Below are 26,471 nucleotides of genomic sequence, written 5' to 3'. Positions count from 1 at the left end.
TATTAGCAGCACTTTGGCTTTTTAAATAATTTTTTCAAATAAAATGACTGGGAGGTTTTTTCTTCTGTAGCATTGTCTCATTCTGGAATTTTCCAATTAAGCTTTTGGCTAAACACATACATATGATAATGATAATTATTCAGGAATGGGGGTTTTTCTAAAAACATTGTGTACCATTAGAGTAATCAAGCTCAGCTCTAACACATCTTGGCTTCTCAGAATAATTAGACCACACTGGAGGCCCAGATGGGGTGTTTTGAGAAAGCCATGTGTATCTTCCATAATAGTAACAAGAAAACATCACACAGAACTAATCAACTGACAATTGAAATTTGCATGTTAACTTAGTATACAAGAAATGAATAAAAATGCTTAGATTGGGGCAAAACATTTGTTTAAAACTAAACATAGAACATAGATGCAGCAATAAATGTTATAAACAACTTATTTTAAATCCACATGTATTAAGATACAATCTTTAAAGCTAGAAGTAGTTCTCTCTATACCTTCATTTTTAATATTTTATTTATTTTTAGAGCAAGGGAAAGGGAGAGAGAAAGAGAAACATACACTCAAGAGAGAAACATAGATCTGTTGCCTCTCATATGCACCCCAACCATGACCGAACCCACAACTCAGGCATGTGCCCTGACTGGAAATGAGACCTGTGACCTTTTGCTTTGCAGGAGAACACATAACCAACTGAATCACACTGGTCAAGGCATATATCTTCTATTTGCAATAAGGTCACCTCCTACAATGAACGTCTTTGTTGTAAATTCACAAAATTCTTAAAACATCATTAATCTGGGGACTTCTGGCCAAGATGGAAGCATAGGTGGACCCACTATGCCTCCTCACACAAAATAAGGACAACAAAAATTTAGAAATAAAAAACAACCAGTACTGACAGAAAATTGAACTGTATGGAAATCCAACAACCAAGGAGTTAAAATAGACACATTCATCCAGACTGGTAGGAGGGGCAGAGTCAGGCAGCCAAGCTGAGAGGGGTCCCTCCGATAAAAGCGTTGGCTGGCAGACCCTAGGTGCACAGGCAGTGGCAATGGGCAAACCCAGTGAGACGGCGGATTGTGGAGGGGCAGGGTGAGCAAGGAGATTGGTGGACTGGGTGGTTCTACATTGACGTGCAGATAAACCAGGTGAAATTAGGGAGCAAGACAAACCACAAAACCCAGGGTCCCAGCACAGGGAAATAAAGCCCCGAAACACTGATTGAAAACACCTGTGGGGCTTGAGGTGCCAGGAGGAACTCCCAGTCTCACAGGAGAGTTCACTGGAGAGACCCACAGAGTCCTAGAACATACAGAAGCCAATCCACATGGAAATCATCACCAAAAGGGCACAGTTTACTTTTAGGAAGTGGCAGAAGGGACTGAAATCCAGCAGAGAGCAGAGCAAGCGCCATTGCTCTCTCTCACACCCCTCCCCCACAAACGGCATCACCATGCAGCAATGTGGGTTGCCCCTCCCTGTTGAACACCCAAGGCTCTGCCCCTCATATGTAACAGGTGCAACCAGGCCAGAACATTATGGCTCAAACAGAAGAACAGTTCAAAGCCCCAGAGCCAATACTTCTAAGCAACCAAGAGATAGCCAAATTATCAGATGCACAGCTCAAAACACTGGTGATCAGGATGCTCACAGAACTGATTGATTTCAGTCGCAAATTAGATGAAAAAGTGAAGGCTACACTAAGTGAAATGAAGGGAAATGCCCAGAAAAACAACAGTGATGAAAAGAAAACGGGGACTCAAATCAAGGGACTGGACCAGAAGGAAGAAAAAAATGACCGGACAGAAAAGAATGAAAAAACAAGAATTCAAAAAAGTGAGGAGAGGCTTAGGAACCTCCAGGAAATCTTTAAACATTCCAACATCCGAATTATAGGGGTACCAGAAGGGGAAAAGGAACAGCAACAAGTGGAAAACTTATTTGAACAAATAATAAAGGAGAACTTCCCCAAAGTGGCAAAGGAAATGGACCTCCAGGAAGTCCAGGAAGCTCAGAAAGTCCCAAAGAAAGTGACTCAAGGAGGAACACACCAAGGCACATCATCATTACATTACCCAAGATTAAAATGAAGGAGAGAATTTTAGAAGCAGAAAGAGATAAGGGGAGAGTCACCTACAAAGGAGTTCCCATCAGACTGTCAGCTTATCTCTCAAAAGAGACCTTACAGGCAAGAAGGAGCTGGAAAGAAGTATTTCAAGTCATGAAATCCAAAGACCTACATTCAAGATTGCTCTATCCAGCAAAGCTTTCATTTAGAATGGAAGGGCAGATAAAGTGCTTCTCAGATAAGGTCAAGCTCAAGGAGTTCATCATCACCAAGCCCTTACTATATGAAATGTTAAAGGGACTTATGTAAGAAAAAGAAGATAAAAAATACAAACAATGAAAGGACAGCAAACTCACAGTTATTAACAACCACACCTAAAACAAAAGCAAACTAAGCAAACAACTAGAAAGGAGTGGAGCCACAGAAATGGAGACCACATGGAATGTTAGCAATGAGGGAGTGGAAGTAGGATAGGGGGAGAAGGTACAGAGAATAAGTAGCATAGATGGTGGGGAGAAAATAGGGGGAGGGTAAGAGTAGTGTGGGAAATGTAGAAGCTAAAGAACTTATGACACATGAACATGAACAAAAGAAGGGGAATGGGGGTTGGAGGGGGTGTGCAGAGTGGAGGGAAATGAAGGGGGGAATGGGACAACTGTAACAGTATAATCAATAAAATATATTAGAAAAAAAGCACTTGAAAGTTATTTTTCTGATTCATTTTCGTATGCTATCTGTTTTTTTAAATATATTTTACTGATTATGCCATTACAGTTGTCCTATTTCTCCCCCTTCATTTCCCTCCACCTGCACACCACCTCCCCCACCACTCCCCCCTTTAGTTTATGTCCACATGTCTCAAGTTCTTTAGATTCTATATTTCCCCTACTATTCTTGCCCTCCCCCATATATTTTCTACCTACCATCTATGCTACTTATTCTCTGTACCTTCTCCTCCCTTCTCCTCCTCCTGCTCCCTGTTGCTACCCCTCCATGTGATCTTCATTTCTAAGGTTCAACTCCTGATCTAGCTGTCCTCTTAGTTTGCTTTTGTTTTAGATGTGGTTATTAATACTGTGAGTCTGCTGTCCTTTCACTGTTCACATTTTTTATCTTCTTTTTCTTAGATAAGTCCCTTTAATATTTCATATAATAAGGGCTTTGTGATGATGAACTCCTTTAACTTGACCTTATCTGAGAAGCACTTTATTTGCCCTTCCATTCTAAATGAAAGCTTTGATGGATAGAGCAATCTTGGATGTAGGTCTTTGGATTTCATGACTCGGAATACTTCTTTCCAGCCCCTTCTTGCCTGTAAGGTAAGAAGATTTCTTTCTTACTTTGCCTGATTTCTTTCGAGAGATAAGCTGACAGTCTGATGGGAACTCCTTTGTAGGTGACTCTCCCCTTATCTCTTGTTCCTTCTAGGATTCTCTCCTTCATTTTCATCTTGGCTAATGTAATTATGATGTTCCTTGATGTGTTCCTTCTTGGGCCCAGCTTCTTTGGGACTCTCTGAGCTTCCTGGATTTTCTGGAAGTCCATTTCCTTTGCCAGATTGGGGAAGTTCTTCTTTATTTTTTGTTCAAATAAGTTTTCCACTTGTTGCTTTTCCTCTTTTCCCTTTGGTACCCCTATAATTCGAATGTTGAAATGTTTGAAGATGTCCTGAAGGTTCCTAAGCCTCTCCTCATTTTTTTGAATTCTTGTTTCTTCATTCTTTTCTGTCCGGTCATTTTTTTCTTCCTTCTGGTCCACTCCCTTGATTTGAGTTCCAGTTTCCTTTCCATCATTATTGGTTTCCTGTGCATTTTCCTTCATTTCAATTAGTTTAGCCTTCATTTATTCCTCTAATTTGTGACTAAAATCAACCAGTTCAGTGAGCATCCTGATCATCAGTGTTTTGAACTGTGCATTTTATAGGTTGGCTATATCTTAGTCACTTAGAGTTATTGGCTCTGGGGCTTTGAGTTCTTCTTGAGCCATAATGTTTTAGTCTGTTTGTGTCTGTTGTGTATGAGGGGCAGAGCCCTAGGTGTTCACCAGGGTGAGGCAACCCAGTCGCTGGGGTTTGACGACCCATCTGGGGGCATGGTCAAAGAGGGGCAACAGCCGTCCCCTCTGCTGCCTCCCGCTGCTGCAGCCTGCGCAGTCCACCTCACTGCTTGCTCCTTTGCCTGGTTTATCTGCACACGAATGTGTGACCATGGTCAGCCTGCCGCCTTGCGCCCTCACTGGGTCTGACCATTGCTATCCCACACCTGGGATCCACCCATGGCTGCCTGAGCACCTGGGTGGTGCCTGGATTGGTCCGGTGGATCTTTCCTGCCCGACCCCGCTCCGCCGCTGGCTCTGCCCCTCTTACCGGTCTAGTTGAATGGTTCGTTATTGTTGGACTTCCATAGAGTTCAATTTTCTGTGTTTTAGCTGTGCTTTTGTTGCTAAAACTTTGTCTTTAAACTTAGTTGTGCAAGGAGGCACAGTGTTTTCACCTACGCCTCCATCTTGACCGGAAGTCCCATCGCCTGTTTTTAAAAAAATCTTTTATACCCATATAATTTTGTATTTAGCTTTCTAATTTAAATATTATAAGCATAGGCCCATGTAGCTACATAACCTTGGTCATAATATAAGGAGACTTTGAATTTTTTATTGTCATGCAATTCACATTTCATATCAATGGAACTATGCAATATGTGGCCTTTGTGTCTAATTTCTTTCACTTAAAATGTTTTTAAAGTTCACACATGTTATAACATGTGGCAGCATGTCATTTCTTTTTATGGCTAAATAAGATCCCATTTATGAATATACCAGTATTTTGTTTATGCACTTACCATCTAGTAGATATTTGAGCTATTTTCACTTTGGTTATTATAAATCATGTTGCTATCAACATCTGTATAAAAGTTTTTGTGGAGGCACATGTTTCTCATTCTCCTAAGAATATACCTAGTAAATGGGAAAGTTGCATCATATGGTAACCCTACATTCAACTTTTTGAGGAACTGTCAAATTTTCTTCCATGGTGGCACAAGAAATGTGTGAGGGTTTTCACTTTGCCACATCCTAACACTTATGATTGTCTGTTTTTTTAATTATAGCCATCCTAGTAGGTATGAAGTGATTTTGATTTGCACTTCCTTAATGATAGATGGTATTAAGCATCTTCTTGTTTATTTAGACATTTACATGTCTTCTGTGATGGAATGTCTACACAAATCCTTTACCTATTTTTATTCTTTTAATATATTTTATTTTTATAAAAAGGGGAGCAGAGGGAGAAAAACAGGGAGAGAAACATCGGTGTTAGAAAACTATCAATGTCAGGGACTGACCCTGCAATGCAGGAATGTGCTTTGACCAGGAATGAAACCAAGGGCATCCTTTTGCATCATGGGACTATGCCCAAGCAACTGAGCCACATCAGCCAGGGTCCTTTATGCATTTTTAAATTGGGCAACTTAATTTATGTTTTTATTGTTGCTTGTAAGGATTCTTTATACATTCTGGACACAAGCCCTTACCAGATTTGCAAATCATGCTTGCTTTGGTTTGCAAATATTTTCTCCCATTTTATGGGTTATCTTTTCCATTTTCTATATAGTGTCCTTTGAAGCATAAAATTTCATATAAACTCCAATTTACCTATTTTTTCTTTGGTTATTTAAGCTTTTGGTGCTATATCTAGAAATCCACTGCCTAATCCAGGTCACAAAGATTTACTCCAATGTTTTCTTCTAAGAGTTTTGTAGTTTTAACTCATACATTTAGGTCTTTGGTCTATTCTGAGCTAATTTTTATCTCTAAAATCAGTGTGACTGTGTATTTTGCCTGTAACATGGAGCTAGGATAGAGTCTTTTATATTAACTTGCAGATTAAGGAATGAGTAAAGAAGAAAGAGTGAGATGTATGCTCGGGGAAGTAATTAATTCAGTGTGACCATAGCCTTAGACATGCAGAGGGTATGTTGGGAGTTACAGTGAATAACAGCAACCACACCAAAAGATGGTGAGGGACAGGAACATTGTTTCTCCTCTTTTCTTCATCAGCCACTCCCGTTTCATCGAGCAAAGACAAATAAGAAAAAAGTGTACTAGATAGAAAATTAGCTTTGGATAAGACTTCAATCCTCCCCATCGCTCCTCTCCTTAACCCCTCCAATGTAGAAATTCTAGAGCATCTTTTTCTGAAAACATTCAATGGGTGGGAGTTCTTTTTCTGTAGGCTACCAGAAGTCATTAATGGCTCTTAAGCTGGCAAGAAACACAGGATTTGGGTTTTAGGAAGCCATGTAGTGAAATGTGTCACAGTTCTCAACTTTCTTTCTAGCATATAAATTGAAAAGTCACATGGATGATACACGATGGCCTATTACACTGATTAGCTGCATGTGTGCATAGTTTCTGTTGCCATGGTGCAGGAAACCATGAATTACAAAACATAAAGTAGAATCAACAAGATTGGTGGTTGATTGATATAGGTAGATAGGGACTGTTGGTTTCAGGATTGGACACCCAGGTGAGTCCTTAGGCCAGTTAAGGGGATGGGGAGCATAGATAAAAAGCAGGTTTATGACTTCCAGTCAAGATGGTGGTATAGGCAGCCATGGCTCACCTCCTCACACAACCACATCAAAATTACAACTAACACATGGAACGACCATCACTCAGGAACATCAGAAATCAAGCTGAATGGAAGTCTGACAACAATGATTTCAAACAACTTATTATAGAAACCACATCCAACCAGACTGATAGGAGGGGTACAGATACAGAACGGGCTGGCCCCACACCCACATGGATAAAAATTTGAGAGGGATATCTCTGGAGTGAGGAGTCCCAGACCCACACCAGGCCCACCAACCCAGGATTACAGTGCCAGGAAATAAGTCCCCACAACTTCTGGCTGCAGAAAACAGTGTGGATTGAGTTGGTGGAAGGAACTGTGGGAACCCCAAGCAGTTCCTCATAAAGATCCCATACATGGACTCACCTACTCAGACTCACTCCCTCTCAGCTCCAGCAGTGTGATAACAGGTTGAAGGGCACCAGTTGTATACCGGGAGAGACTGAAGTGTCTGACCCAGTGAGGTGTGAATGATATACTATTACTCAATTGACCCCCCTTGTGCTCCTGAGGTTCCCCCCCCCATACTAGGTTTGTCTTGCCTGCTGCAAGGGAAAGATGTTTCTCAGTGGAGAAAGAGATTAGTGAAAAGGGAAGGAATTATTTATTTAAAAAGTTACACAGACTTAGAGTAATGACTTACGTCTTCATTAAAATACTAAAGTACTTTAGAATACCCACAAACACACAAAGTCCTTCCTTCTCCCTCTGCCCAGTCTGGGGTACCATATCTCAGAAAAAGAAGTAGAAGTCCACGGGGGCTCAGGTAGCCCCTCGGTTTCTGGCACCATCAGCTGTGTCGCCACTGCGATCTCCAGTTAATCCTAATCCATATGGCACCTTCTCATGGCAGACCAGCAAGAGTCCTTTCACCTCTTTCCTTCCCGGCAAGATCTTTCCTGCTTCCTAAGCCATGTGGCAACATGGAGCACCCCCAAGTTACATGGTCCCAGACATCCTGCATAGCTGCAGTGCCTGTGTTTTTTAATCCAACCACCAATCTTTCTCTGCAGCCCCATTTCTGACTCCTCCAATCAGCGACACTTGCCAGCATTCCCATATTTTTCCAGTTTTTCTGGGCTGCCATAGTAAGTCCAGGCAGGCATGGCTTTGTACTGGAAAGCCAGTCATCTCCAAGTTCTCATGCAGGTGCTGTAACCAGGGGGAGTTGCCTCCCAGTTACATCCTGGGTGGATGTCACTCCCATCCCCCTGGCTCAAGGAATGGCCATAATTATTTAACATACCCATGAAATCAGTTAAAATGTATAGATATGTTAAATGACCATGCCCATGATTATTTGCTAAACAACTCTCAATGGTTCTGCTCCATGTGTCCCATCCCCCAGTTCAGACCTATGGGAGTGAGACAGCCCATTATTTTTAATGTTTCCTGGACACCCTGAGTTCTGAACCCCATTACAAATCCTTCTTTGGAGGGCCCCTGGCTGCACTCTGTTACAAATAGAGGCCATGGTCCTTCTGCTGAGCCCTCCCCCCACAGAGCCAGTAGGTAGGTTAGTGCCTTAGTGCCATATCTGAGACTCCATCAATGTTGGGAACTGCCCTGCCTAGTTTCAGGAACCATAATCCCCGCATGGCTAAGGCTGAGTGAGCGACTTCAGACCACAAGCCACTAAGGAGACAAAGTTTATCTCCCTGGCAGGAGCACCGCTTCTGCTCTTTTTCATAACTGGCCCCCAGTGCTTGATCAGTTAGCCAATGACGGGTAAGATTCCCCAAGGGGGGAATGACCTAAGACAGGCATGATCACATGGAGGCCCCAGGGAAGAAATTGGGGGGCTATGGAGAAAGAGGGTGATAGACCCTCACCCCTCAGCTTTGAAGAAGCCTGAGTCCTTATTCTGTTTGCAAGAAGTCTCTGAAAATTCCTTGGCTATCTGCCTCCTCTGCCGGACTTAAGCCTGAAACAATGACAGAGGGCGGTGCAGCCCTGGGCTGGAAAGAGCAGGCTCCCCAGGTGAGCAGGCCTGAGAAAGGATGTGTAAAATCCTGTGAAGTCTGCTTTGCTAAGAATGTTCTTAGTTAAATGATAAAGGTCCAAGCAGGAAATGAGTTTGTTTCCCAAAGTTTTTTAGCCTTTTAGCTGATAGACCCTGACTCAGAAGAAGCCCTAATAGTTCCTTCTATGCTATCTACTATTCGATCCTTACTTCCTGACAATGATTAATGAGCTGTACCTGTATTCCTGCCCAAATTAAACCCAATAAAAGCCTGTCTAGGCAAGGGTCAGCATGCTCTTCCCTTGAGCGTGCTCAGGGTGGCCAAGCTGCCCTGAGGCACTCCGCCCTTGATGGAGTAGCTGTGCGGTCTCTTTTCCTCCACAGGACTCGGTAGTCCCTGTGAATTTGTCTCATGTCTCATCCATGATGCTGTGGGCACTGCGAGCTGGTGCCTGAGTCACATCAACCAGGCTAACACTGTGTGACCCACCTCGGAGGTCCACAGAGGCTCTACCCCACCCAACTTACCAGCCCACCCAAGATACTTTTCAAAAAAAATGGCTGGTCTTGGCTCCTAAATCCTATGAAACAAGCAACAGCTGGCTTCAGTGATCCCCAGTGGCAGCCAGATTAGACTCACAGCTTGGCTTCACCTGGGAATCTCCATACTCAGCACAAGTAGCAGCCATCTCAGATTGCTTTCCAGCTCAGGCAGGATGTCCCCCAGCAAAACACAGGTTGGGGCTGACCTTGGCCTGCACCACTGGGGACACCCCAGGGCCATTGCACCCAGTGGACAGCTACAGACCACATCACCACCACTGTGCCCCTGCACAGCTGATCCTCTGAGGATGGTGGAGGTGAGTGGTCAGTGGTCACAGCCAGTCCTTGCAGTTGACTGGCCTGGGTAAATCCCTCCCATTAATCTGCCAACAGCAACCAAGTTTCAACTACAAAAGGGGGGTGTATTCAGCCAACATGAAGGGCACACCTCAAATACCCTGCTTGGGTGATAGGGGAGGCTGTGCCACTGGACCCTACACGACACATACTACATTAGGCCACACTGCAACATACGGAGTCAAAGCAGCTCTACCTAATACATAGAAACAAACGCAGGGAGGCTGCCAAAACAAGGAGACAAAGAAACAGGGCCCAAATGAAAGAACAGATCTAAACTCCAGAAAAAGAGCTAAATGAAATAGAAATAAATAATCTATCAGATGCAGAATTCAAATCACTGTTTATAGGATGCTCAAGGAATTCAGCGAGAACCTCAACAGCATAAAAAAGATCCAGTCAGACCTGAAGGACACAGTAATTGAAGTAAAGAACAATTTATAGGGAAACAACAGTAGAATGTATGAAGCTAAGAATCAGATCAATGATTTGGAACATAAGAAACCAAAAAACAACCACATAAAACAAGAAGAAAAAAGAATCCAAAAAAGTAGCCTCTGGGACAAGTTTAAGAGACCCAACATTCACATCATAGCAGTGCCAGAAGCAGAAGAGAAGGAGCAAGAAATTGGGAATCTGTCTGAAAAAATAGTGAAAGAAAAATCCCCCAAGTTGGTAAAGGAAATAGACATGCGAGTCCAGAAAGTTTCAGTTATGTTGAATGCAAAAAGGCTCACTCCAAGACATATAATTAAAAGGCCAAAGGTTAAAGATAAATAGAGACTCTTAAAAGTAGGAAGAGAAAAGAAGTTAGTTACCAGATGATTGCCAGATGGGAGGAGGAAGGGAGAGAAGGGTTACAAAGTACAATAGAGGACATGGAGTGGTTAAAAAACTTATACACATGACCCATGGACATGAAGAATAGTGGGGGGATTGCCTGAGGAAGGAGGGGATGCTGGGGGGAGTAGGGTAAAGGGAGAAATCAGGACAACTCTAATAGCATAATCAATAAAGTATAACTTAAAAAAAATTTAAAGAATGTGTTCGTTTCGGAGAAGGAGGAAAGATGATGGAGATAATTTTTTAAATGTCAAGCTGGAACTGCTAGTGGGACACCCAAGCAATTGCATCTGGTAAATATGTAGTTTATGTGACTCTGGAAGTCAGGAGATCTGGAATGAAGATGTAAATTTAGAAACTGTCACCTTATTTCAATAGCTGGGGGGACAATTAGCTCACTTGGCAAGCACGAGAAGGTAAGCTAGGATCCAGGCCTGGAAGCAGGAGGAAGGAACAGAAATGAGAGTTCAACTCCCTGGCAGCAACATTGCACTTAAGCTCATATTTCCTCCTGAAGTCTTCCTTTGAAGCCACTGTGTATCAGCTCTAGCACAGCCTCTATTGCTTTCCTTTCTCTGCTGCTTCCCCATCACAGTGTTGCCAGGCTCTTCACCATTTGTTCACTCAGCTCACCAGACATCCTGCCTATGCTCTGCCTTCCTCTAACTGTTCATTCGTACAGCCATTTACTGAGCTGCTTCCCGGGGCCAGGGACTGGACTTGGTCCTGACCAAGTGACCAAAACAGTGACCAAAACAAAGTCCCTCCCTGAAAACATTTACTTTCCAGTGAAGAAAACAGATACACAGAAATAATTAAATAGACATGTTGGGGAGAGATAAATGCTTTGAAGAAGAAATAAGCAGAGTAAGAAGATAGAGTGATGCAGGTGTTTTTAAGTAGGACAGTAGAGAAAGTCATCCCTGGAGAAGACGTTTGAGCAGAGATCTGAATGAATTGTGAAAGCTCTGGGTAAAGAAGGAGTGGCTGAAACAAAATGGGAAAGTAGGGTAACCAGGGGCTAAATCATGCATACCTTTATAAGACAAACTAAGGAGTCTGGTTTTTCACTCTGTGGTGACATGGGATTATTGGGTAGAGGAGGGATATAATCTGACTTAGATTTTCACAATATCCTTCTGGCCGCTATGTTGAGAATAAACTACTGGGGGCAAGGGCAGAAGCTGAGGGACCTTTTAGGCCATTACAATAATCCTGACCAAAATAATGGTAGCATGTTACAAAGTAGTAGGGGTGGAGATGGCCGAGAAGTGGTTAGATTCAGGTGAGCAGTTCAAAGCAAAACTCCATTAGACAAGGATGAACATTCCGGATGGTGGGAGCTTCTCATCTGCTGAGTGTGGTGGTTTCTCATTTGCTAGGCTGTTACTGAACAAGGAGAAAAACCTTCTTTCCTCTTGCTGGGGTAGTAAAATAAACTTCATGCCCAAATTTGTAAGGTAAACCGTGACAGGTGGTACCTTCCAGAAATTTCCCGTTCAGGGCTTCCCCACTCCACTTTTAATTAGGTTTTCCTTTAATCATCTTCACACCTCAATGGAGAAAGGTTAGGTATAGGGAGGAAATCAGGATTAGGGCTTTGGACACACAAAGTTGCCAATTAAACATCCAATTAGAGTTTGAGTCTATTGTTTATATAAATCCAGAATTCACAGAGTAAATACTCGGGACTGGTATGTGCATAATGCCTTTGAAACTGTGGGCCTGAATGTGACCATTTGAAATTGTTGGAGAGTCCCTGCTTCAATAACCCGGGGCGGGGGACCAGACGGGAGCTCGTTGGCCTGTGGTTGCTGTAATGCAGCCATGAACCTCTGTAAAGTGCACAGTTGCCTCAACGGGTAAAGGACCGAGTCTTACACGAAATTGTCAGTTTAGAGGCAGGCCGGGCAGAGGGATCAGCATTTGCAAAGACATGGGACTCAGGACAAAACACAACGGGTATGGAAATGGTGAAGGCCACAGCTGAGGTCAACAGGGCCGCGCGCACCCACAGTGTCCAGAGGCCACTATACACTTGGCGTCTCCTCAAACTCTAAGCCGACCTAAGCAGGTTCCCGCTAGACCAGGTCAAGCGATGCGGCGTAAACAAACCAGTCGGTGAAGACAGGAGCTACCAGCTGCTGGTCGAGTCTCGCGAGAGCGCGGCCTCCCTGGCCCAGCATACCCCGCGCCGTCACCGCTGCTGCGGCTGCCGCCGCCACCGCCGCCGCGACGCGGCTTGAGGGCGGAAGGCTGGGGGAGGGTAGCGGAGCCGGCGCCGCCGCCATGTTGGGTCTGAGGCGGCTGCTGTAGGCACTGACGGAGCAAGCGGGCGTGCGGAGCCGGGGCCGTGGCGTGGGTTCTGCCTGTCTGCGAGCAGCCCAGAGCGGCGGCGCCGGCGCCATGAGTGGGGGCACCCCTTATATCGGCAGCAAGATCAGCCTTATCTCCAAGGCGGAGATCCGCTACGAGGGCATCCTCTACACCATCGACACGGAGAACTCCACTGTAGCCCTCGCCAAAGGTACTCCGGGGTGTGATGTCGGTCTGTGCGCTCCGCTCTCGGCTTGCGGCCTCCTCGCGCCCTCCCAGTCCCCTCCGTCTCCTCTGGGAGGCCGCTCCTTTCCCTCCCTCCCGGCCCAAGCTTGCGGGCCGGGCCGCGGCCTCCCCCAGAGCTCTTCCTGGCTTCCACTGCCGCGGTCCGCGCCTTCCATCCGGGAACTACACTGCCGAGAGCTGGGCGGGCGGGGCGACCCTGAAGTCCCAGAACGGGCCGGAGAACGCGGAGAGACGTGTCTTCCAACTCTGAAATTCGGTGGTCTGTCGTCTCACCACAAAACAAAGCCTGAGTAGTCAAAGAATTTTTCCGCTTCGCTTGAGTTTAATGCCGATTTCTTGATTCTACAGCTCCATTTTCTCACGCTCTTGATTTCAAATTGTGATATTCCTCAGGTGAACTGGAAGTAATGTGCTAAAACTTTGGGTTTGCTCTGCGGTGCAGATTACATCTCCCTTGTCTCCTATGTGGTATTTACCTGTTAAAGCCGAATCTTTCTTTTAAAAAATGCTTGCTGCACTCGCGTCAACCTTGCTTGTTTCTGGAAACCCGGTGGGGAGGAGGGGTCAGGCTTGAACCAGGACCCTCGTTCCAAAGGCAGCACTGACTGGCCCTTGTGAAGGCTCCCTGGGACAGGGAGTTCTGGGTGTTGAGAAGGAAGGTGTCGTACTCTAGTGTTTAGCGTCGCCACAGCCTGTGTGTAGGTTTCGTTTCCTTCCCGCACGCCCTGGGCCTTCCTTCCGCCAGGAAACCAAGCGTAAATAAACTTTTTAGGTCCTGCTCTTGAAAAATCTCCCAAGTTTGGCTTACTTATGAAAAGGAAGCACGCTAACTAAGGTAATTTTCCCAGCATATCTGGTAGATTTATGGAATAATTACCTTGATGGGGACAGAGGACCAGAGCGAGGAAGGAATTTTCTAATTCTGTTTAAAAAATTAATCTTTAACTGGTAAGAGAGTCATTTCACAGTGTAAAACAAGTATTTAATGACATTTTGGGAGTGCGCTGGTAAATCTTTTTCAATAGCCCTTCTGTTGGGACAAATTTTGACTTTTCTTTTTTTCCCAGATGGATGTTTAGCCATATAGTGTTTTAGTTTTAATAACTTTATGAAATTATGAAAAAGGTTCTCTGAAGTTCTTGGGGAGAGTCACATACAGATTGAAAACACTTTTCCTTAGTAAAGTGGCTTAATAATTTTTTTTAAACCACTTTTTAACCTAACCTGAATTTTAAGGTATCTTGTTAGTTTAGTGACTTGTCAGATAGTTGCTGTCACCTTCTCTGAAAGAAAAAACCCTATACATTTTAAAGATTTCTAATGTATTAACTCCAGTCTATTAACAATCTAGGAATATACTCTTCTATGCAAGAATCTAAAGCGTCTATATCTTGTTAATGGCCCACTTTTTAAAAAAATTGTCTTTTAAACAGCTTCTAGAGTTGATAAACATTTTTAATCTGTAATAGTTAAATTCATATGCCAAACATAATTTTTACCTTGTGTCATGACTTAGTAAATATGTGATATAAGGACAGCAATAAAATATTTTTTATCATTTAATTTATATGGCTTTAATATTTAATCACATACGTAACATACACTTTTTAAAAATTATTGTGAGTTATTTAATGTGTTTGGGGATTTGTGTTTGCAAAAAATTAAAGTTATCAAATCTTGTCATATGTATTCTACTTAGCAGTGTCTAATCTAAAATTGCTTTAAAGCCCTGGCTGGTATAGCTCAGTGGATTGAGCGCGGCCCTGTGAACCAGACAATCGCGGTTCGATTCCCAGTCAGGGCACATGCCTGGGTTGCAGGCAGGTCCCCTGCAGGCCAGTTCCCTGCAGGGGATGCACTAGAGGCAACCATACATTGATGTTTCTCCCCCCCCTCTCCTTCCCCTCTAAAGATAAATAAATAAAAGATTTAAAAGAAAAAGATTTTAGAATTTGCATGACTTCTTGAGTAATTTGATTATCGAAATTCCCCCTTTATTTGGATGAAGAATGACATTCTAATACTAAAGCTCAAAGTTTATTCATATAATTTAGAATACAGTATGTATTTAGATTTAGAGGTCCTGATTAGTTTCTTCAACTATAGCTCAAGTTGATCTCCTTAAGTAACATTCTTAGAATTCTCTTTAGGATGTTATTATTTTTTTAAGAATCCTCTCTGAGGAGAGTATTTTCCTTTTTTTATTGCAAAATATAACCACAGGTATTGAAAAGATACATAGCCCTGGCCAGGTGGCTCAGTTGATCATCATTCCCTACGCCTAAAGGTTGTGGGGTATGGGTTGGATCTCTGGTAAGGGCACATACCTAGGTTGTGGGTTTATGCCCCATTTGGGACTAATGGGAGGCAACCAGTTGTTTGTTTCTCCTTCTCCCTCCCCTTCCCCCCTCTCTACCCCTCCCTTCCTCCCTACCCTTTCCATGCTCTTTAAAAAAAATCAGTTAAAACATATCCTCAGGTAAGGATTAAAAAAAGGAGAAGAAACACAGGTAAAAGTGAAATATTTTAAAACAAAGATCCTTCTAAATACCACCCAGGTCAAAACAAACATTGCCAGAATCCCAGAAGCCTCTGACCCCCTGCATTTTCCCATCATGACTACTACCCTTTTAGGCTAGATGTAAACATCATTCTGACATTTATAGTTTTATCACTGAAGTTTACATCAGTAAATAATAGAGTTTAGTTTTGTCTACTTTTTAACTTTATATCAATGGAATCATCTTGTATATAAAAGGGTGGGCTAAAGTAGGTTTACAGTTATTCATATGGAAAATATATAACATAAGAATAAATAATACAAGAATAAACTCGTATTTCACATACAACTGTAAACTACTTTTTCTCACCTCTGTATTTCATTTTGGATTTCATCGTAGCATAGTATTCCATCATAAATATAACAAAGGTATTTATTCTGCAGTGGTTTTGGATATTCTGCATTCGATGTTTAAATTGCTTATATGTTTTGGCTGTTATGAACAGTGCCTTTATGAACATTGTGTTAAGTGCACTGGTGTACATTTATGTAAATTTTTGAGGGTATATTTGAATTGCAGGAACATGAAGAATGTGTATCTTTATTAGGTAATGTCAACTACTTTTCCAAAGTAGTTGTTTACTAGTTTTTGTTTCGGTTATTAGTACATGAGAATTCTAATTGTTCCACATCCCTCACCCATAATAATGCTTAGTATCAGATATTTTAATTTTAGTCAATCTGGTGGGCAGGTAGATGCACCTGGTTTTATTATCCCTTATTACTAATGAGGTGCACATCTTCTCATATCTTGGTCATTTGGATTTCATTTTTCATGAAATGCCTTTGAAATCTTTTGCCCATTTTCCTGTTGAAATGCATGTCTTTCTAGAGTTTGATCTTCTCACTATGAATATTTTGCTGGATTTAGCTGTTTCAAATAAATTTTCTCATTTAATGGTTTCTTTGGGTGAACAGAGAAGTTCATTTTGATGCAAAGGTGTTTATCACTCTTTATCTTTATGGCTAGTGTTTCTTTTCTTGTCTTTTTTTTTAAGGAATTTTTTTCTACCCCAAGATCATGGAGTTATTTTGATGGTCTTTTCAAAACTTTTTTTTTTTTGCTTTGTCTTCACATTTAGATCTATAATGCATCTGAAATTGATTTTGTGTATCGTGTGAGGTATTAAAATCTTTAAATTTAGTAAGGGATTTACTTGGTTTATATGGTCCAGATGAAAATTTAGATCCTTTACTTGGATATTACTTATAATTTAAATTCACCTGGAGCTGTCAAATACTCTTGAAATTTTGGGCTAGTCATATTTGTGATGCATAATTAAGGTGACCGTTGTGGCCTTGTTTGCCCTGGTAGAAAAAGTCCTTGGTTGTGCCTATGATCTGGCATAATTATTAGAACATCCCTTTTCTCTCTTGAAAGTATTTTAGCTTGGGTAATAAATTGCATGATCAAAAACCCTATCCCAAAGTTATTGCTAAATGGGTGATGCCCTTTATTTTCTGCTAGAAATTTTACAGATTAGCTCTTAATTCTGTTAAAGTGAAATCGAGGTAAGTTTGATAGGCTTTGGAGCTTAGAATCTTCTAAATGACTGTCAAGAAGTCTTTCAAGCAATCTCGAAAGACTTTGATGTGAGTCTGAATTGTACTTTGTTGTCACATTTCTGAGTTTCTTTTATTCCTAGATCATGACCTAAACATAATCTTCTTTGCTTATTTGCCTGCCTTTATTTTCTGTCTTTGCCTTCCCTCCCACATAGAGTGAGCTCCTGGGATAAACAAATGTTTATTTAATGAATTTGTAAAGGGAAATTATTTAGCATTTTAGTTTATTAATCTTGTAGAATTTTCTTGGGCATATCTCCAAATAATGCTTTTTTATATTCACAATTGTATTTCTCTTTAAAATTAAAATACCTAACATGTTTCTCCCTTCCCCCCAAAAAAGTAAGCAGTTTTGGAGAATTGGGATATAAGAGAGTAAAATCTTACAACAAAATTGATATTGTTGGGGAGACAGTTTTATTTTATGGCTCAAGCTCAATTGTAATTTTCAAGAATCAGTTCAGGATATTTAAGAGAAAGCTAAAGTTGTGACATGCATGAATAGTTTGTAGAATATTTCTAATTATGTATATGGATATGATGCCTAAGCACATAGTAGATCCTGGATACCAAGAGATTCCCCACAGAGTGGAAGCTCAGTGGAGTCAGGATTTTTATCTCATTCATCGCTTTATCTTTAGTACCTAGAACATTGCCTTGCAAGCACATTTCAGAGTCTTGGTAAATATTTGAATAGGATATTTGTGGTTATTAAAGGTTTCTAACTATGGGAATTTCAAAGTTTGGGGACTACACATTTCTTATAAGCAATATATAGATTTTAACACTGTTTGAATAAAACGAATGAAATATATATCTAACATTTAGTTAGATGTAACTATTTTAGTTAGATATAACTGGATAATTCACTTCTCAAGTGAAAATCATATTGCTATGGTATTAGGAAAAGAAACTTTGTGAAGAATGATTATATAAGGCACTTTAAAAATGGTTTGTCCTTAAAATCAAGAGATTGGTGGGAGAATATAAAAACAGGTAAATTGGTAATAGAATATTTCCTTAATTATCGTCGAAGTGTTGCCTATTGGCATTGCTTACCCACTTTTGATTGTTAATTAGCCACTGAGTCATAAACTCCAGTGGGAGAGCTTTGTATGATGAATGAAATACCGATGAAGTGCTATATTGATTTCTTGCAATTCTCACATTGGTTAAGGATCTAAAGTTAGCAATTTACAAAATTTCTATCTAGGATGTCAAAGATCTAGTGAAACTTCAAATTGTAATTTCTTTTGGTTGTCCTATTTAATCACGTTTTCAGAACTTGGAGTGTTGGTAATAGTTTATTCTTTCTGCGTAGTCCACAGAAATACTTGGTAATTATGGGAGTCTGAAGTCAGGTACCAAAAACTAACTGCATTTTCCAGTAGAGTAAGATGAGCCGTGATTTTCTGAATCAGAGTAGAGAAAACAGCAGAAAGGCTGAAGAAAATGATAGAAGGATGGAAATAGGAAGAATAAAGAAATCTTAATTTTGGTATGTGTGTGACATAATAGCAGTAAGTGCAGATGGTTTAATTTGAATTTGTTACTCCATGGTAGAAGATGCCCTCTATAGGGATAATTTACCTTTCATTTTGTCTATGATGCTTTAAAGTAATATTTCAATTAACCATTTTAAAATCTGGATGCAATAGAAGTAAAATTTTTAATGGGTAAAGTGTTCGTCTATAAAGTATTTTATGCTCAAGGTTCTTATTCTAATTTTGTAGGGTTGTGGGTTTTTTTTTTTTTTTTTTCCTGGAAGAAAATGTGATCCCAAAGGTCAGTTGAATATTTAGTGGTTCTTTGACATTGGAGAAATTATTTAACCTTATTAGATTTAACTTCTGTCTTTTAAATAAATATATAAATAATAAGTAAGTACATATAAAGTGGTTTATTGTAGCTTCTCAGTAGCATAGCTATCTCATTGTTATTCATATCAACATAGGATGCTGACCAGTTTCTCTCTAAATTTATGTTCACTAACACCATAGCATATATTTCCATAATTTATTCAATGTGTCTTTCTGCTTAACTATTCCATTACTTCTGTTTTCCTCCAACTTTCAACACTTCCTCCCTCAGCTTCAGTTTTAGTCTGTGAACTTGCTTCCTATTTGACTAAGAAAAGAAAGTAAACAGAAGAGAATTTTAATCACCTCATCCTGTACCTACCCAGTTAACTGCATCTGTGCCCCAAACCTTAACCTTTTTTCTCAATATAAATTATTCTTTCTTCTCTCTAAGGCCCTTTCACTTGTGCAGTAGGTTTTATCCTCTCTTAATAATTCAAGGCCACTCACTGTTCCATCAATTCTCTGTTCTCCTGCATACTCAGTTTTTCCTTCTCTAAAATTTTTCTGTTTAATTACAGGTAGGCTGTTGTTTCACCCATCTTAAGAACAGCAGCAACAGCAAAATACTACTCTTAACTGCATTTCCTCTTTTCTGCCTTTCATTTCTATCCTTCCTATATACCAAAACTCCTCCAAGGAGTTTTTTGCACCACCTGTTTCTTTTCTTTTCTTTTCTTTTTTTAAAGATTTTATTTATTTATTATTAGAAGGGAAGGGAAGGAGAAAGAGAAAGAGAGGGAGAGAACTATCAGTGTGTGGTAGCCTCTCACATGCCCCCTGCTGGGGATCTGGCCTGCAACCCAGGCATGTGCCCTGACTGGGAATAGAACTAGTGACCCTTTGGTTCCTAGCCCGCACTCAGTCTACTGAGCTACACCAGCCAGGGTTGTTTCTATTTTTTTAACCTACTTTATTTATGTTTTTATTCCCACAGATGAGAAGCTGTTCTTATCAAGGTTACCAAAAAGTTCTTTGTTGCTAAATCCAGTGATTGCTTCTTATCCTGAGACTGATCAACAATATACTGCACAATTTTACCCTGAAACACTTTCTTCACATGACATCATCCTGATTTTTGCTCATACCTCACTGGTTGCATCTCAGTCTCCTTTGTTGATTCTCCTAAACCTCTGAATGTTGGAGAGCTCCAAGGCTTAGTTCGCTCTTTGTCTTTTTTTTTTTTTTTTTTTTTAATTTATCTTTAGAAGGGAACGGAAGGAGAGAAATACCAATGTATGGTTGTTTCCGGTGCATCCCCTGCTGGGAACTGGCCCCTGCTGGGAACTGACCTGCAACCTGGGCATGTTGCCCTGACTCGCTCTCTTTCTTTTAAAATTTATTTACTTATTTTATCATCTGTACTCTTCTCTTGATGATCCCATCTAACTCATGGCTTCAGATACTGTCGATACATTATTATTATCTATAACCTGGACCTCTTCTCTTAACTCCTGACTTGTACAGTAAGTCCTCCCTTAAGTTTATTAGTGGGTTCTGGGACTTTAAGTGAAACAACACAATGAAACCAATTTTACCATAGGCTAGTTGATATAAAAAAGAGTTAAGTGCCTACAGCATCAGTGTTAAAATGAAAAGATGTTATTCTAGAACCTGCTACATATCCAACTGCCTCACTAACATCACCTTGGGGAATATCTGTTGGGCACCCTTCTGTGTGTCTCAAACCTGTTTCTCCATTAGGCTTCTCCATCTCATTGAATGACAGCTTATTCTTTTAGTTGGTAAGACTTCTGAGTCACCTTAATTCCTTTATTTGTCTCACTCTTCATGTGTTTCTGAACCTATCAGCTAGCTCTACTTTCAAAATATATCCAGAATTTGACCTTTTATCACCTCTGCAGCTCTACTTTGGTCCATTATCTCTCACCAGTCTATTTATGCCCAGGGGTTCCTGTTTCTTGTTTACAGTGTTGACCTCTCACTTGATCTTCTTTCCCTCCCAAAATTGCCTGAGTACGTCTTTGTCATGGCAAAATCAGAAAACATATAATGTGTGGGTCACAAATTTTCTTAGTGAACCTGTAGTTTTCTCAACTTGATTGATTGGTTGGCTATATTCTAAATTCAGAATCTTTTTCTTAAATATAACTTTGAAGTTATTGATTTGTGATTTTCTAACATTTTAGTGTTGTTGATACCAATGTGATTCGCAGTCATTTTTCTCTCCAGAAGTTTTATTCTTAGATTTCAGAAGTTTTGCAGCACTGGTGTATTTTTTTTAACTCAGTCGTTCTCTGGGACCATGTAAATCTGAAGACTTAGTCTTTTTAACCTAATAAATTCATTCTATCTTTGTGACTCTCAGATTAGTTTCTGTCGCACTTACCCCCTGTGTGTGTTTTGGTTTTTAATTCCTATTTACCTTCTTCTCTTATGTCATATTTTCTCTCTCTGTCCCTTGGTTTTATAGTTTGGGAGATTAAAATATACAACCAACTAGAAGGAAGAATGCCTAAATGAAAGCAGTTTAAGAGTCAAGTTTAAATTTAGCCTGTAGAGTGGGCATGCTTTTACTTTTCCTTCCTATTGATAAATCCTAATAAAACTATATGAGAGGGACTTCTTTTTTAAAAGGCATAAACCCAGTAAGGGCACACTCAGTTTTGAAAGGAGGCAATAGCAACAAAATTGTGGAGGCTGAAAAGCAAATGGATGAGTGTAAATGACTTCTTAGTAGAATTGAGGAATCTGAAATCTTAATAAGCAGTGGATAAAGCCAATAAATAACTGGATTTGCACCCAGTTTCCTAAAAGTTTTAAGAATTGGCATGACCAGGTGCTACACAAACTAGAAGACTGTGAAGTAATTAGGGGTAAAGATGGAACTAAACACTGGAAAATTAACTCAAAATTTGTTTCAACAGTGGTGATGTTTTCAATCCTCCTTTGCATTTCATACATTTGGATATTTATTCTACAATTCTGGTACTCTGTGGAGAGGATGAGATAAATGGCCCTGTGGGCCACATACATACAGCTCAGAATGGCTATGAATGCGGCCCAGTACAAAATAGTAAATTTACTCAAACATTATGGGACTTTTTGTGTGTGTGATTGCATGTCAATGTATTTAATGTGTTAGCCCAAAACAACTTGTCATCTTCCATTGTGACCCAGAGATGCCAAAGGGTTGGAATTTCCTGCAAGATAGCATGAAGCAAATGGGGCAAATAGAGGGGAAACTTGTATCTGTCTGGTGCTTATCATTTGATAAGCTATTAATTCAGGAGAAGTATGGAGTGCCTGCTATGACTACATGCTAGACACAATGCCAGGAAACAAAAGAGAGCAACACAGACAAGTTTTGTTTTGTTTTTTTTTTTAAGATTTTTATTTATTTATCTTTAGAGGGGAAGGGGGGAAGGAGAGAGAGAGAGAAACATCAATGTATGGTTGCCTTTCGCGCATCCCCTGCTGGGAACTGGCCTGCAGGGAACTGGCCTGCAACCCCAGGCATGTGCCCTGACTGGGAATCGAACCGCGATTGTCTGGTTCGCAGGCCCACATTCAATCCACTGAGCTACACCAGCCAGGGCACAGACAAGTTTTTTTGATAACACAGCATCTAAGCTAGGGCCTGACAGATAAGTCACAATTAGCCACATGAAGAGGATATCTAGAGAGGTGTTCAGTCCCAGGCCACAGAAAGTTTGCAGTCTATTGGGGAACATACAGACAACCACTAAGTCCAAAATTGTTATCCTGGCTCACAACACCTAGCAATTCATTTAAGGTGGGACTACACTAGCTGTCATTTAGGGAGGGCTTCAGGTCAGTCAAATTCCTTCAGATCTGGGATCTTTTTACAAGGTTCCCTTGAATTAGAATGTTCTTCCCCTACTCTTTACATGGCTCTGTTGAAGAACTGAATAGTGCAACTTGTTGAGATGGGAGTCACAAGGGAAAGAGAAGAACTAACAGCTCTGGAAGGTTCCAGTGCCAATGAAAATATGTCAAATAACAGACTCAGGACCACACCCTTGCTCATTCCCTTTTACTTAGCTTCTTTTGCTAAATTGATCTTAATTTATTCAGTTTATTATTTGAATGGCAGGCTAAGGGAAAAGAGGTCTTCAGTTTTCTTGGTGGATTGTGGGGAGCCATTGAAAGTCTTAGCCAATAAAGTGGCATTCCACAGTCCAGCTTTAGGAAGTTTATGCTGACAACACTGTAGAAAAAATTGACTGGGGGTGAGGGAAGAAACTGACAATAGTGAGGTCAGTTGGAATCGAGTTTGGAAAAGAGAAAAATGTAGGCCTAAACTAATCAAAGTAGTGAGGAAGGAACAGATACATGAGAAATTAGGAGAATGGGTTGGGCTTGTAAAAATTGCCGGGACAAGGAACAGGGAGGAAATAAGCAATGGTCCATATAGATTAGTTTCTATCAACCAAATTGGGTATGGATCAGGAGAGAATCAGGTTTATCCTTTTGGATTTTGCTTTAGTGTTAGCACTCCTGCAAAGCATTCCCTGATTGTCCTAGATAGAAATTGTTAGGTGCACCTGTGTTCTCACTTTATCTTCTCTTTTTTAGGGGTGTGCTTATCAAGCTTTTTTTATTGGTTCACTACTAGACATAAGCATTTTTTCCTTCCTTCTATCCCTTATACATAGCAAATTAACTATTCATTGATCACATGAAGGGTTGTTATTTCTGGAAATTTATCTTGTTCAGAAAAATCCATAGTTGAATAACAATATTTTATAGAAAAAGAGGGACAGTATTAAGGATAGTATATTCTTTCAGGCCGGCAGTAATAAACATAGATCAGTTTTATTTTGCTATCCTGTGACTTCCATTTCAAGACATTTCAAGATCTTACCTACAGTTTCAAAGAGGTTCTTGGAAATGGGTTTTGCATTATTATTATTATTTTTGTTTTTGTATTACCATCTAAATTTTTTTTAATAGCTTTCTTGGTTTTACAAATTCTCTTTTCATGCCACGCTCCCTAATTTTTTTTTTTTACTTTTATCTATCTTTTAAGGTAGATTTATTTTTTTAGAGAGAGGGGAAGGAAGGGGAAAAGAGAGGGAAAGAAATACCAGTGTGCAAAAGAAACATTGGTTGCATTTTGCATGCGCCCCGCCCCCCACACTTCCCCCCAGCTAGGGACCTGCCAGGCAACCAAGGTTTGTGCCCTAAGTGGAAATCGAACCTATAGCCTTTGGGTTCACCAGCACACTGAGCCACGCCAGCCAGAGTGACTCTCCCTAAATTCTTATTCTCACTAATAATTTTCCCCTTACATTCAGCCTGAAATTCTCATGGTCGAGGAAAGATACATCTAACTAAATCTACATATTCTAGTAATCCAAGTTGAAGAATCTGGCATGGAGGAAGCAAGTGAAGTTGCAAATGAGAGGAGCTAATTAACTGAGCAAGGTCTCAGTCTATAATTATGAGAGATGACTTTGGGTGAAAAGAAATAAGGGTTCTGCTGGCAGCAGCTCACAGTGGTGCAGGGAAGAGCTGGAGGCTCTGACTCATCCCCAAGGCCACCCACCAGAGCCTGGTGAGCCAGGGAGGGGAAACCTTTTAAGCTCCTAGGAATCTTAGATGTCAAGAACATTCCCTGTGCATGGAACATGGTATTATATATGGCTCGTTAGGATCTGTCCTGGCTGGCCTTGGACATTTTTTGTTGGTAGAACTAGAAGATCATGTGATGTTGGAGTAGGAGGATTTATCTTGGTGACTTCAGGATGTTGGTTCCATTGTAGGCATAATAATGCAAAGCTCAGAATCCAGGAAAGAATTGCCAGAGAAGAAATTAAAAATAAGATTTTATATGAAAATACCCACCTTGATCCTAAAAGAAAACAAACCATCAGCAACAGCAGCAGTTGAGCAGAGTCTCGAGCATAGAATCCCAAATACAACTTACTGAACTCAGTGTGAACAAAGTAGAGAACAACTATGTAAAACATTATATGTACCATAGATGTCTTTCAATCAAGTAAATAATGTATAAGTTGTAAAAATAAAAAGAAGAGAAGGAAAGAAATATAAGTGTCTTTCTTGCCCCCCAAGACTGTAAGAAAGCTTAAAGAACATTACTTCCACCTGGGAATATCACTGGCCGAGTAATACAATGGTACATTTTATGTCAGCTTGGCTGAGTCTTAGTGCCTAGATATTTGATCAGATATTCTGGATGTTTCTGTAACTGGTTTTTTGGATGAGATTAAGTCTGTGGGCTTTGAGTAAACGGATTATCCTGCATGGTGAGGGTGGGCCTCATCCAGTTGGTTGAGAGCCTTACTAGAACAAAGACCAACTTCCTCAGTAAAAAAATTCTGCCAGCAGACCACCTTTGGATTCCAACTACAACTCTCTCAGGTCTTCAGCCTGCCAGCCTGCTGTGCATATTGGGGTTTTCACTGCCAGTTGTTTAAAATAAATGTGTGTGTGCATGTGCATCGTGTTGGTTCTGTTTCTTTGGAGAACCCTGACAAATACAAGTAGTAAAGTATATCTAAGCTGAAATTTAGGATAGGTTGGATGTGGAGAGGAGCTATATATAGAGTTGGAGAGAAAACCTGTTCTGCGTATTGAGAATAATGAGCATGGTTGAAACTTAAGTTAGTATAGTGGGTTTGGACCAGGTCTTACAACTAATACTTGACAGGAATTTTAAATTTAAAACTACATCATAGATCTTCTCTAATTTTTTTACTTGAATTTAGCCTTAGTCTCCTTACTTTAGGGCATTTCTTCACTAATTCAGTCTTTTGTTTATTCTCATATACTGGTATTGGACAAACTTTTTTTCTCCTTTACCAGTTTATGTTAGAGTCTAATTTATAATTTCTAATATGTGTCAAAAAATGAAGGCTCTGGTGTGACTTGGTTCATTGGAGTGTCATCCCGTGCACTGAAGGGTTGCATGTTTGATTCCTGGTCAGGGCATATGCCTGGGTTGTGGTTTCAGTTGCTGGTCATTGTGCATGTGGGAGGTGGCCGCTAGATGTTTCTCACATCAGTGCCTCTCTGTCTGTCTCCTGTCCCCCTGCCCCCCACCAAAATCAGTAAATGTATCTTCAAGCAAGGGTTTCTTTAAGTCTAATAAAGAAAATTTCTTTCCCTGTTTCTCACTCTCTTTTATTATAGTTTGGCCTAAACCTATAACCTTTTCTAGTTTGGGGAATAAGAAAAACTAGAATACCATCCAGCTAAGATGGGGGCATAGGTAGACACACTGCACCTCCTTGCACGACCAAAATTAAGGACAACAAAAATTTAAAAACAAAAAAGCACCCAGAACTGACAGAAAATGGAACTGTACAGAAGTCCAGCAACCATTCATCCATACCAGTAAGAGGAGCGGAGTTGGTGGCCAGTGGAGAGGGGTCAAAGTAGGAAAAAGCAGTGGCTAGGGACCTGTGTGTGCAGGTGGTGGCTAGCAGACCCTGGGCAAGCAGGTGGCTCCACCAGACTCTGGGTGCCAGGTGGCAACGAGCAGACCCAGTGAGGCA

General features: G+C 40.8%; 1 protein-coding gene across 4 annotated transcripts in view; it reads left to right on the top strand.

Moving 5' to 3' along the window:
• The first annotated feature begins 12,611 nt into the window (after positions 1–12,611).
• LSM14A (LSM14A mRNA processing body assembly factor) overlaps positions 12,612–26,471 on the top strand; it is a 61,414-nt gene continuing 47,554 nt past the window's right edge. For all 4 annotated transcript variants that reach the window (XM_037137071.2, XM_037137070.2, XM_037137069.2 and 1 more), the window contains exon 1: positions 12,612–12,946. In XM_037137071.2, the coding sequence (XP_036992966.1) occupies positions 12,826–12,946 (121 nt within the window). In that variant the 5' untranslated portion in view covers positions 12,612–12,825. The remainder of the gene's footprint in view (positions 12,947–26,471) is intronic.

The sequence above is a fragment of the Artibeus jamaicensis genome, unplaced genomic scaffold (genome assembly GCF_021234435.1).
Source record: "Artibeus jamaicensis isolate MK-2021 breed Jamaican fruit bat unplaced genomic scaffold, CSHL_Jam_final contig_589, whole genome shotgun sequence".
Classification (NCBI taxonomy): domain Eukaryota; kingdom Metazoa; phylum Chordata; class Mammalia; order Chiroptera; family Phyllostomidae; genus Artibeus; species Artibeus jamaicensis.
Note: the sequence above shows the minus strand (reverse complement) of the source record. Positions and strands in the feature narration are given on the sequence as shown.